The following is a 14,660-nucleotide window of genomic DNA, read 5'->3' on the forward strand; positions in this document are numbered from 1 at the left end:
CTGTTTATGGCTACATCCACCGAGTCTCTCTACTGCTCACACCATACTCCATTACAGCTGGAGTGTAAAAAATCCCAACAAATGCTACTGTAAATGAAATAAGTTTGTTCAAAGACTATAGATATAGAAAGACGGTTCACTTCTTATGAATGGGAGAAACTGCAATGCGCAATATGGTGAAATACATCCCGCCTTCTAAATAAAAGAGCCAATCTCTGATCGGTAAAGTCACTGCAGCTGTCGTTAGAAGCTCTGGTTCCGATAAAAACCTACGACTCGCTTAGGACTGGAAATGCGTATTGGCTGGTCTAGCTTAAAAAAAAAAAAAAAAGCTTTTTTAACACTATTTGACTATAAGAAAGAACATTTATGGGGCAGTTCATGTCAAATTTTGATGCTGATTTGAAATATGTTATTTAATTTTGAGTTTGGCAGTTTTTGAGATTTCAGGATTGCCCCATTCAGATAGATAGGACTTGGGCTTGGATGGCCGAAACAGCTGCTCGGAGGCGTTGCAAATATGGCCGCCGAGTGAACAGACATTTCTTGAAAGGGACTTTGGTTTGTTCAATGTGTGTCTGTGTAGAATGGCACATGTAGTTATGTACCTTAAAGTTGTTACGTACTGGAAGTAACAACAGATCTTTTCTTCTATATTGTGACGTAGCCTTTGAGTGTAACGGATTATCAGAAAAGATAAATGTATCCATCATTGCACTCAAAAGTGAATACAAGCTTGCAGTTTAAATAAACAATATGTTAACAGAGAGAAGTCTGTTTCACTGGAAGATTGAGTTGACGTTTTAATAAAAATATATATATAAAGATGAATTTAATTTAATTAACACAAGCATAACAGTTTCTGCAATTAAATGAATGGGTTCTGCCATTCTGCAATCAAATGTTATGTCAAATAAATATTATAGATTAAAGTAATCCACTGTACACTCAGTAATCTGGTTAATCTGTATGGATTGGGAATCATTTTCTCAAAGACCAAGTAATGTTAATTTTGAATACAGTCCACCGTAAATATGACATAAATATAACATAAACAAGGATTTAAAGTTGCTCGCTTGTGCGTGTCCAGTGACAGCTGAACTCTCAAATCCGTATCCAATTCACTCGGCTCGGATCCTTCGCATGGATGAACCGTCACACACAGAATACACATTTTATAAAGGCTATGCACACAACAAGAACTAACAGCTGGATTTGCAGAAGTTTACTACACTTGATCTTAGCCAAAAGGCCGAGAAGCGATGGATTTGCAGAAGTTTGCAAGATTTTAGGCATTTAATGTTTCTTAAGGCCAATTCACACCACACAGACAAACACCAACAAACAAGTTGGCCTTTGGATTTAGAATTTTATGAAAAATAACTCATGTTCACACTGCCCCCAACAAACACTGACAAACGCTGATTGAACATGTTCATTCGGGTGAAAACAAACACCAACCAACGCCAACAGACGCCGAAAGGGGTAACACACTGATCTGACAAAACCCAACAAATGTGTTTGTTGGCATATCTGTCTGTGCAGTGTGAATTGGCCTTTAGATATTCAAAGGCTTGTTTAAAATGCAGATTTGCTGAATGCATACAATATTAATGAAGTATAGCATGTGCCTTTCAATTATTAGTCAAAACTTTTAAACAAAGAATTAATGATGGGAAATGGGAGTTCACGTGTGTCTGCGCTGGGTTCTCAGCATTGTCAAAATAAAAGTCCGACCAACATCACTGAGGAGAAAAACTTGTTAGCCAATGGCGATAATTAAAAATGCCAAATATTGACAGATAATATTGGCCTTGGTGATATATCGGTTTTGTAATATAATATATTATGGTTATGTAATTATGCATAATTTACAGTTATAATTACATGTAACACGTGTAACAAGGACACCTGTAACAAAGTGTTACCGAATTTTCTATTAAACATTTTTTATTTGACTCTATTCTTTATGTAAGTGTAGTATATTTTGAGTGAATGTTTCGCCATTGGAAACTCATTCGACCCATTTCCCTCTTAGTGAAGCGTCTGAGCTGATTCACCCACACATTATCAAACCCACGAGTTCTCTGAGAATCAATGACTTTTGTGTTAATCTTTGATGGCACATCCATCATCTACACACACACTCATTCATACACCTACACATGTACCTTTTTATGTGCCATGCATCGTGACACACAGCTCAAACCCTCCATTTCTGAGCAGTTTCTAATGCCTCCGTTCTAATGCCTTGAATTTTAGATGCAAATTATTTACCCAAGAGCTCTCATCTTGCTAATAATAGCGGATTCAATATTCCTGACCTAGGCTAGATGGTTAGTTGTTTACATTTGTCGAGCAACAGAGTTGATGTCTGAACACAGCTATGTGTAGATTGCTAAGATGTCCGTTTTAGTTTTAGGGACGCACCAATATAAAAATTTTGGGTGATACTGATACATGTTATGGACGACAATTATTCTATTATTCTTTATAAATTTGTCTAAATTAATGAATAATAGCACGCTAAATACTCAAATGAATCATTCAAATGGCATCACAACATAATGTACAGTATAAAAATTTATTTTAATTTAAAGACATTTCATTTTTGTTATTTTGTTCTACAAGATTAACCTTGAGCATACAATTAAATATCAAATACTGGGCTGATAAATATATATATATATATATATATATATATATATATATATATATATATATTGACAGATAATTGATAAGGTACCGATAATTTGTGCATCTCTATAATTTTACTGTTATAAGTTTGTTTTGAACTGTTTAAAGTATCATAACATAAAGCTGTTTGCGCCAGTAGAGAATTTTTTTAATTTGTAAAATATTTACTTCACTAAATTATTCAAAAGCTAAAAATCCTTATTTAAATAATATATCAAACTTGTTTATTAAAACATTTTTAAATACATTTTCTTTTAATAAAAACCCTCACAATGATCAAAGACCTTCATGAGCATTTAAAAAAATGAAGTTTTGCAAGCTACGATAATATGATAAATACTTTTTTTCAGTTAAATCTCTGGCAAAAACAACTATTGCAATATATTGTGATATAAAATGATTCATTTAGTAATACAGCTTGATTGAAAGTTTGTTTTTCAAAAGTGAACTGACATTGCTAAGACAACATCTTTTACGATTCATTTAGCGCTTAATCGCTGAGCTAAATGCGCTGTTGTGCTGTGTGTCTTATGAAGGGACATCATTTTAAGAGGCCCTTTGGCTTTTTTGGTGTTAGAGACTCTGACGGGTTTTGTCGCCTTCCTCGTGGGAGACGTGAAAGGCATGCTGGGAAGGTAATGCACTTTTAATGGGCTGGTGCAGAGCCCTGCAGCTGTGACGGCCCATGTCTGATTGATTACACGTCTCTCGGGGGCCGGCGGAGTGACGCAGCAGCTGCAATTCATCGCTGAACAACCAGTCGTGATTCAGCAGAACCCCGCACTGGTATCCAGGCAGTGCTGCTCATAGGGGAGGTGTTATTGTCTAGCCTTGTGATTCATTTTTACATAGATTAATTTTTAATCTCGGGACATGGATAGGAACATGGCGCTTTTATTGAATCAGGTAGTGAATACTGATGATGATTTTCTGATCATTTGTGGTTTCGTACCTGATTCTCATGAAACATCAAATCCTGTGGAGACAATCGGATGTGAATATATACTGTATTTATTACTGTATGTGATCAAATAAATGCTGCCTTGGTGAGCCTTTTTTTAATTAAGAAATCGTATTGACCCCTTTTGTTTTGAATGGTATGTATATATTATTCTGTTTTTGCACTAAAACAGCCATTTTTCTGTTTAATTACCATTTACCACTTGTTGGCTGCTTTTGTATATTTAATTGTTCATGCTCATTTCCACTATTTTTACATTTAAATGATCTTTGCCAACACTCATTTAATGTTAATTTGTACTAATAATTCAAAATGCTAAACGTAACATTGTGCAAATTTAAAAATGAATGTCCATTTTTCATTCTTCACATTGAGGTGTTCTAAAAAGTGTTTTTTTTATATGAACCTATCATATCTGTGTCATGGGTTGGTTCCACACAAGCAAGTTGAGGATTTATTTGCAGCAGTCTTTATTAAACTAATATGGGACCGTTTACACAACACCGTTTTTCAACTAAAACCGGAAAACTTTTTATGCATTTTGGCCGTTTATTTACACAACAGCTGCGTTTTGAGGCCCTGAAAACGCAAGTTTTTGAAAACTACTGTTATCGTCTGTGCGTAAACTACAGAGAAACTGTGAAGTCATGCATATTACGTTTCTTTACAAAGTGACATTGCCAACTACTGGCCTGGCAGCATAATACAGTGTTTTTAATCATTTTTGCGCATCTGAGTGAACACACGTACATCTGCAAGATGTCTGTTTACTAACATCTGATAGACGTCTTTAAGATGTAAGTTTTACATACATTCTAAATTATAAACATCTTAAAGACATTTTCTAAACTTCTATCTGACTGGAAACGTCCTTTAGACGTATTGCAGATGAGCAAACAATCTATATTAGTATAATATTAGTAAACACGCACATCGAATAGACGTCTATGAGATGTACATGTGCTATCAGGGCGGGGATTTGATAATGTTGCCGTCCGTACGTGAAAAACGCAAAGGAAAAACGCTTCTGTTTTTAGTACATTGTTGTCATGTAAACGTACCCTCAATTAAACAAAAGCAAAAAACTCTGAGGGAACAAAACAAACAGGAAAAGGTGAAACTAAAATTCCATAAAACATAATACACACTGACAATCTTCCAATACTTTAATATCAGTGAAACTATATATATATATATATATATATATATATATATATATATATATATATAATTATAATATAATTATTTTATTTTATTTATTTATTTTTACGGAAAAAAAGAGTATGAAAAGATCAAGTAAAATCATTTTCATTCATAATATGAGCCTTTGAAAGAATATGAAGATTTTGCCTCCTTTTTAATTATCTCACTCCTTATTTTAAATATGGATATTTTCCTTACACGAACGCATCGCTTCACTTCAGAAGGCCTTTATTAACCCCCGCAGAGCCGTGTCGAGCGCTATAATCATGAATAGATGCACTTTGATGGACTTCCAAAGACATACACCCATTCACTGCCATTATAAAGCTTGGAAGAGCCAGGACATTTTTTTTATATAACTCCGATTGTATTCGTATGAAAGAAGAATGTCACATACACCTAGGATGGCTTCAGGGTGAGTAAATCATGGGATAATTTTCATTTTTGGGTGAACTATAACTTTGACACACAGGAAGACATCTTGACAATGCCAGACATCTGTCTGGATATAAGAGAGGTCACTGCTGTGTTATCAGTGAGACTGGGGCTTGTGTTGTATTCCACATGCTTTTGCTACCATGATGAGACTCAAACACACAAAAACAGAAAACACATGTGTAGCAGCTAATCAGTGCTGCATGCTAATCACCATCAGAGAAACAAACATCAAAACTAACACACCAAAGGACTAATTCTCCCTCGTCAGACCTGCTTCTAAACCTCTTTGAATACATTAAACCCCATTCCCAAACTTTTAACTCCTTCCTTTTAAAAGTATCGGATTTAACAGAATGTTTTTAATCAGATTTTGCTCAGTTCGATTAGCTAGAAGCATTAGCATTCACATACTTGGGTAAAGTAGGCTGTGCTAAACTGGTATATTTAGCCTTTATACACTATTTCAATTAAGTTTCAAACAGGTTCTAATATAAATCTTTTCTTTAACAGACAAAAAAAAAAAAAGAAAAAAAAGAATTTGGTAGTGCATATAATATGCAAATAGCATTTTCATGAGCTCAGGATAAATAAAACTGGATTGCTGCTCTTTCTTCTCTTAAAGTAGCAACACATGTCAAACAATCTTATCTTAGACTTACAAGACCTTGTTAGCTTCTGCAGAAGCCCAGAGGAAATTATGTCATGTAATACATAGTGAATGTGAGAGTGGCCCAGGTTTAATTGGATTAATGAGTCCTTGTAAACGAATTAGTGAGTGAGTGCAGTCAATATTCAAAGTCAATCACCTTGACTATAGTGAACAAGATACCATGAGAGACTCACTCTGACCTCACAGAGAACAAGCACATAATTGAGTTTGCAAATGCTCTCATGACTTCATGTACTGTGTTGTGTAAATTAGTCAACATGAAATCATACTTGGCCCTCTTTATTTTCTCAATTATGTCATACACACATTTCACTGGTGCATGTTATTATAAAGAAAATGATTTATTGGAAATGTAATAACTTTTTTGCCCCTAAAACAACTTTGCTTTTTTTACTGTTGCAAAGGCAAGGAAATATAATATTACCTTCTTTCAACTACCAAAAGATCATTACCATCTAATTTTCCAGATTCAATTAAATCAACATCGATAAGGATTAATTATGTGTAGTGAATGCTGTATCATATCAATCTATAGCATTTGGCAGATACTTATAGCCAAAGCGACTTACATTGCATTGAAGGTACACGTTTCATCAGTCCTGGTAATCGAACATGTATATGACGTTGGTTTGACTCGTGCTCTATTGTTCTACTGCTCTACTGGTGTCGGGTTATATTGATGCCATAAGTTGGCAATGGCATGAAGCGATGAATTTTTGTTACTAATTTTTTTGTTTCGATTAATTAATGCACGGAATATTCCAGTTTTACCTCGCCACATTGAGTTATGAAAATAAGCTTACTTATGTTCAAGTGTTCGTGTTTCCAATAAGTTGGGGTTTTAGTTAGTTAATTGATGCTACAAAAACGGGGTGTAACATCATGATTGTGTTTGTGATTGAGTCTACGAGAGCGGGAGTACGGCCTGGATCTTGATGCCACGGCTCCATCTCAGGATCACTGTTGCCCAGATTCAGACTTCGAATGATGTAATCATTTCTGGGATATTTTGGCTTCATTTTTCATTAGCGGCTATTTCTATGAGCCACTCTACGTAAGCTGTCCGCCATATTGGAACGGTCAAATATAAAAGTGCAAATCATGTTTTAAAATGTAATAGAGGAGAGCAGGGCACAACCTAACACCTTTTGACTTTCTCAGTTTGTGTAAATTCACTTGGGGTTCAGTGAATAAATTTTTTCCCACAATCATTTTCCACATCTAGTACAATTATGTGGTTTTGTTTCATTCATGTGGGGTACAAGACCAACTAAAATATTTTTGTCAATAAAATACAATTATTAACTTCTTCATATAAAATAATGGCATTTTTTAATAACCCGACTGTCTTCTGGTTAGATCAGCATTAAAGAACTATCTCAACTGTTAAATAGCAGATATAAGATTAAAATAATATCAGATTTTTCTAGTTTTTAATAAACACAAAAAACAGAGATGAAAAATTAACTAAAGAAATAAAATTTTGCTATAGTTAAATAAACGTTCAATGATATCTTCCAAAGATTTTTTAATTTTGGCGCAACTATTTCTCTATATAGTGTTGATATGACAACTAGTAAATTCTGTTAAGTTTTGTCATGCTGGCATGTGTGGAAAGTTTTAAACCATGTGTGTTACAACTACCCCAGCATTAGTTTGTGTCCCGCTCACCATTATTTTTGCAGCAAATGCGGTTTCACAAACCTCTATTTAAGCTTCAAAACTGATGAGTTACCCTGAAGCAAACGTGACAATTTCTCCGCCTTTGGGAGTCTAACTGTGAAATACAGACAAACATAAAGGCAAAAGCTTTCTTAATCCTGTCGGGAGCGATCTGAGAGGATCCATTGACAGCTTTTATTTCACGACACCATCTCAGCTGACCTTGGCTCATCTCAAAGCCCTTGTCCTTCCAGACAGACAATTTAGAGGTGCTGTCTCAAAACTGACCCGGGACGTCTGCAAACCGTCATCATTAACGTAAACCAAACATCGCCTTGGGAAAGCAAGGGCTATTTTTTCAGTCTGTTGGCTCAAGGGCTTAAAGCACGCGTGGCTAATATCTCCATGTCAAGTTTGATTTTCTCTGTATTGTTCTCACAGTTGTGACGAGATTTGAATATCATTTTCAGTTCAGGTTGCCATGGTGACTGAAGCAGGGTCTCTGTATGTGCCAGTTGCCATGCAGTGGTTTGTTAGAAAAGAAGTACAAATGCCACTGCATGCTGTCTAACAGCGAGTTGTACCTCCTATTTTCAGGCTTTACTCGTTTTGTGGCCTCACAATTTGTCTTGTACTTGTAGTTTTTACTCTATTGACCTCGCCTCTGTTGTCTGAGAAAATGTGCTTGCGTCTGTTTCCCTCCTGGCGCAGGTGGGCATGACTCACTTCCTACTATCTTCCTACACAAACTCAAACACACGGTTGCTTTTACTGAATGTGTCGTGAATCACAGACATTCTCACAGGTGCCGTGATGACGTTGCAGTGACTACTGCACACACACATAAAAGCGGTGTGTTCATTGACTGAGACATCATGATCTGTATTGATTGAGAAGTCAGAAAGCTCAGCGGTTGAATTTTCTCGACTGGCTGTGTTGAACAATAATGAGATGAAGATTACGGGAACAGGTTTATAACCTCTCGCCTGTTGAACAGGCTGCAGACATAATGAACCAAATGGAAATTATTTGCAAAAAATATTCATTAACCGATTGTCGAAATCAAGTCTTATAATAGATAATAATTGAATTACATTGAGAAGTGAGGCAGTTTGATATGATAAATAATAAGAGCTGGTGGTGAGCTGATCGTTCAGGTAAGATTATGTAATAAATGTGTGTGTGTGTGTGTGTGTGTGTGTGAGAGAGAGAGAGAGAGAGAGAGAGAGAGATTGTAATGCTCTTTTCCATCATTTGATCATAATTTGATGAATAACTGCTGCCATGATCTGTAGAAAATGTACACAAATATGTCTCATAAATAAAATTCAGTTTAGTGCCAGCTTTCCAGCACTAATAGCAGTTTTTTGGTGTGTGTGAATAAGGCATATTCTTTAAAGACCATATAAAGGGATAGTTCACCCAAAAATGAAAATTCTGTAATCATTTTCTCACCCTGTATGAATTTTTGGTAGCACTTTATTTTACAGTTCCTCATGTACATACTATGTACTTATTAATAGTTATTACAATAACTGGGTAATAACTAGGTAGTAACCCTGAATCTACACCTAAACTTAACCTTAACCCATGTTTTTACCTTATATTAACCAGTACTTTCTTAGGTAAGAACACTGTAAGTACATGTAAGTGCACATTCTGTAAAATAAAGTGCATCTGAATTTTTCTTCTTCTGCTGAACACAAAAGATATTGTCAATGTCGGAAGAGAAACAGTTGATGAGCCCTGTTGACTTCTATAGTATGGAGAAAAAAAATCCTATGGAAGTCAATGGGGCCCATCAACTGATTGGTTACCCACATTCTTCAGAATATCTTCTTTTGTATTCAAAAGAAGAAAGAAATTCATACATGTTTGGAACAACTTGAGTGTGAGTAAATGATGACAGAATTTTCATTTTTGTTGAACTATCCCTTTAAGTATATTCTTAAGCTTATATTTTTCCATAATAAATAGGCTACTCACAGGACAGTCCAAGTATGCTAAAGCACATCGTTATTTTAACACACAGAAAGGTGTCAACTGTTTAATGAATTCATCCCTTTTGCTATGATGTGTTTTGTTTACAAAAATAATTGAATTTTTTTTTTTTTCAAAAAAAAAACTTTTATCTTTTAATCTTTTAAAATCCTCTATTTGAGCCTTGTATTAGGCAGAAGTGTTGTATTAGAGCTGTTTTACTTAGCTGCTCACTTTGTGATATAAATTTTGATTTACTCTAGCCTTCAAAATCAGTGCTGTCTGGTTAAATAGCATTGATCAAAAGCTATTTAGATGTGGTTTGGTTTCTACTTGAGAAAAGGCTGGATTTGATCCCATGCTTATGAAAGACAGACAGCTCTTAATGAAAAGATTATGAAAAGGGATCAATGATGCGCTGTATCATGGTCAATGTGGTTGTGTTGGCGAGACGTTTAGATTAGCATGTGATTCAGACTTCCTCTCGCCCAAGGGGGCTTAAATCTCATTTCAGATACTTTATCGACTCAATTCTTGTGCGATGGGATGAGGTTCAGTCGCAGTACCCCAAGGACAAGATGAGAGAGTGACAATTTTGACACCTTGACAATCACACACACAAAAGCACACACACACATTCATAGGCGCTTATCTCTTGAGAGAAAATGTGTCCGTGTCCATTTGCATTTAGTACTGTGACAGTTTCCTGACACTGAAAGTGTCGGCTCATGTCAAATGCCTGAACAATGGGGAATAACTCTGGAATTTTAATGACAGGTCAAATAAATTTCAGCTTGTGCTAGTTATTATTTTCAGAGCTAAACCATTTATGCTATTTTGTCTTTCATTGGTTGGACAAACAGATACTCAGCTCTTTTGGGCTGGTTGCATCACATGTAATAATTACAACCCTTTTTAATGATAGCAAAGTTCATTATGTTCTTTAAGTTCATTAAAAGTTCAGGAATGCACTGACATGATAATAAGATTATGATTAATTCCCGTCTATCCTTTGTCCTGCAGAGAACCATGAGCACTGTGGAGGAGGAGCCGGACCACATGATACCATGAAGAGAAGCCTGCAGGTCCTGCCCCACCAGCTGCTGAGTAAGTCTCGCGTTAATAAAGCCTTTTAATACTGATAAGCCATTTATAGTGTTTTTAAAAACTATGTTCCTTCATGGTGGTTGATAAAGGACCCTAATGTCCTTGTATGTGGAATACTCATGTATTCATGTACACATGTAAATCTAGAATTAATTGCAAAATATATTTATTGACATTTTGTGCAGAGACAACAACTTGTATATAAAAATGAGGTAAACCACAGTTCAGTATTGTGAACCAAAATCGAATCGTATCATCTCCAGACCGTGCCGAGTAAAAGTTATGGATTTTGTGTCGATAGACGAAATTGTTTTTGTATACCGCATCAGCAAATTTGAGGCATGATGCCAAAATTGGGAGTTTCTCTCACTCCCAACCCCCATTTCCTCCACCCCTAGCACCCCAAGGACAACTACCCAACAAATACAAGTGCAAATAACCATAAAAACAATACTATATATAAATATAACTGCAAGCAGCAATTATCGGGGCCACGCGCAAGAAGACGATAAGAGATGGCAACATGGCTGGGAGTGTCAGACCAAAAAATCATATATACAGTAACTAAGATGATTTAATGGTTTATCACTTTCGACCAATAGGTGGTGCAGTTACGAAATCGATGTGATGTGGTCAGAGTGAAGTGACAATGACATTGCAGATATAAAGCCTGAATAGTCATTTTGGCATCATGCCTCAAATTTGCTGATGCGGTATACAAAAACAATTTCGTCTATCGACACAAAATCCATAACTTTTACTCGGCACGGTCTGGAGATGATACGATTCGATTTTGGTGAAAATCGGAGGAACGGTCTAGGAGAAATTCGAAAAAAATAGGTTTTAAAAGAAAATAAAGATGGCGGACAGGAAGTTTGGCTGACTATGGCAAAATTGGTATCTATGTTTTCGGCATAACCCAAGGAATCTATTAAGACAAGTTTCATTACAAGAGGCAAATTAAAAAAAAATAATAATAATTCAAAAGTTATTAGCATTTTTGGAAACTTAATTATAACTTTTGACCAAAAGGTGACTGGTGGCATATACTGAGTTTCGTAACGTTACTGCAATGCATTTGTTAAGTATAGCCTTTTACATCACAATACTTCATTGAAGTCAATGGCAATTTCATGTTTTGTTCTATTATAGCGCCAACAAGTGGCACAATCCCACTCTTTTTTTATGTGTCTTCAGAGTGAGCCCATACATGTGTGTATCAAATTTGGTGAAAATACTCATTTTGTTTTGGAGTTATAGACATTTATATGCATAAACACATAAAAAATGACCCACACCTGACTTTGTTTGAATTTTCTTGCCACTTACTATTAATATTTTGACATTTGGGCAGTAACGTTTGACCAACGACCTATGTTTCCAAACTTCTGACGGTGGTTTCGTCTCGATCAGTTTAACGATTTAGAAGATATTGGCAAATGTTTTTTAAGCACAAAATCACAACGCTACACAAACCGTAAGGCAAAACCTAGCATGTTTGGTATTGTTGGACTCCCAGAGTTATAAGCATTTGAAATTTTTATTTTACCACTAGGTGGCGCTGGTTCGAAACTTCTCAGGCTCCTTCAGGGCATCATACTGATGACCCATACCGAGTTTCGTAACGATACGTTTATGCGTTCATAAAATACAGCATTTTGGTACAAAATTCAAAATGGTCGACATGGAAAAATTGGATATCAGTCGACTCAGCATGACGCCCTAAATCTAACGAGACCACTTTTATGATTTTTTGGACAAATCGTTCAGAAGTTATAATCAAAAAAAGCCATTTATCGTATCTCTGGAACAGTAGGTGGCGCTGCGCCGAAACGCAGCATGTCGCCTCAGGTCATGCTTGTGATGACATGTACCAAGTTTGGTCTAAATACGATAAAGCGTGGCGGAGATACAGCCTTAATTCTGTTTTTTTACAGCGCTACGTAAAATTAGTTTGCGCAGTATTCGAGAACGGTTTGACAAATCAACTTGAATTGCAAAACATTTTGTCGGCATGGTCTGAAGAAGATCTGGTTCAATTTTCGTGAAAATCAGAGCAACCGTCTAGGAGTTCGAAACAGTAGTTTTTTCAGAGAATTCAAAACGTCAAACATGCATTCAAATCATCTTGAGCCAAGTAATCAGAGGAAACAAGATTTTGTTTCTAGCCTTTATGGTTCAAAAGTTATTAGCATAAACATGAGTGAAACTTTGGACAGTTGGTGGCGCTAGAGAGATTGAGTTAGAGACTCCAAATTTGCTATGGTGACTGTCCTCTATCAGTGTGCCAAATTTCATAACTTTCCCACAAGCGATACGGAAGAAGAATAAGAACGCCAACAATTTCAAGAGTTGCCTACGCAGTTTCAGTGCTTGGCCCCTAATACTGTAAGTATAATATAATAGTAAATAATACAATAAATGTCTGAGAGAGAAAAAAAGTTAATCCTCTTCTGCATTTTCAAGTGACAGATTAATGGTATCAATATAATTTAACAAAGGCTAACATGTTTTATGAAGGGTTTTAGAGATCCTTTTAAAGAGAAACTGATTTGTTCCAGCTTTAAACACAAGAGAATTTCTTTTATCCATATGAAGCAGGGGATGCATGTTTCCACTTAAAGAGAATAAGCCTCCTGGTCAATAGTGTGGTGAAAGCAACAACCTCTTGTATGTATGAGGCCAAATTAGGCTTAAAAGGAATTTCAAACTAAGCTGTAGAAGGGTTTGAAGTTACTAATAGATTATAGTTTTTTTTTTTTTCAAAAGTGTCAAATGTTTCGAACCAAATCTCTCTAAGTATGATTGGCTGAGTACTGTCCACATCTATTCTGTCTGAGTATATTTTGGCTAGTCTGGCATTGGTTTATAATTGTATACTTCTAACATTACTTAATTTTTTAACACAGTATAAATGAGTACCGGTATTTATACATGAGTGGTCTTTATCATTTAAATCTTGCTAATTAAACCATTTTAAAATCCCATCAGCACATCCCATCTATGTTATCTTAGTCTGTTATTTTGGCTCTTGACTCAGAACACTACTGAAATATTAGTATTGGAGACACGCGCTGGCTGAGATCCAACACAAAAGTGTGAAATGTATCAGGAACATGAGGTTGTACAGAGAAGACTTTCTCTGTGTAGAACAACTTTAAAAAGAGATTTCATCACAAAAAATTCTGTTAGACTCCATGCTCACAAAAATCCAACATGAGCGTTAACAAAAGGTCTGATATCAGTCAAAAAGTTTCAATGAAACATACTTTTCAGGCTCCGGTGTGTTTTAGCCATTCGTTCAAAGTGATCTCAATAGAGTTTGTCTAGGGAAAACGTGTTTTCAGTGCTTGGAGTGTTTGAATTCAGAGTGTTTCTGAGTCTGATCTGAGACTGACCACGGTGGTTCTGGTGCTCTGCAGGTGGGCTTTGAAATCTCCATATATGTGAACTGTTTAGTAATCGTACATCTGCACAGACGCCAAATTATACAGTAAATGTTTTGGCAGCATCTAAAACATGAGCATGTTGAATATGAAGAACTTTAGAAACATACAAATGATTGGAATAATTTTAGATTACCGGTAACATAATAATAGTATTGAATAAATTATTCAATAGATTATTGTCAAAACTATAACATTTAAAGCATTTGCCTAATTTAACATGCTCTCTCTCTCTCTCTCTCTCTCTCTCTCTATATATATATATATATTTTTTTTTTTACACACACACACACACACACAAAGTTCTGTCATGAAACTCTAGATAGCACAGGCTGATAGGTCCTTAATTCAATCTGCTTGCAATCACATCATTCTCTATAGGGCACAGCTGATTGGTTCCTGCCGTATCAGTAGCCAATGAGCTCGCTGCTCAACCTTCAAATACTTGGTCAGCATTTGCTAGTTATATAACGAGTACAGTTCATGAGTCATAGTT

At 35.7% G+C, this 14,660-nt stretch overlaps 1 protein-coding gene across 2 annotated transcripts in view; it reads left to right on the forward strand.

Moving 5' to 3' along the window:
- tmem108 (transmembrane protein 108) overlaps positions 1–14,660 on the forward strand; it is a 62,604-nt gene that overhangs the window by 31,826 nt on the left and 16,118 nt on the right. For both annotated transcript variants that reach the window (XM_079863138.1, XM_079863137.1), the window contains exon 2: positions 10,635–10,718. In XM_079863138.1, the coding sequence (XP_079719264.1) occupies positions 10,679–10,718 (40 nt within the window). In that variant the 5' untranslated portion in view covers positions 10,635–10,678. The remainder of the gene's footprint in view (positions 1–10,634; positions 10,719–14,660) is intronic.

This window comes from Squalius cephalus (assembly GCF_949319135.1).
Source record: "Squalius cephalus genome assembly, chromosome: 25".
Classification (NCBI taxonomy): Eukaryota; Metazoa; Chordata; class Actinopteri; order Cypriniformes; family Leuciscidae; genus Squalius; species Squalius cephalus.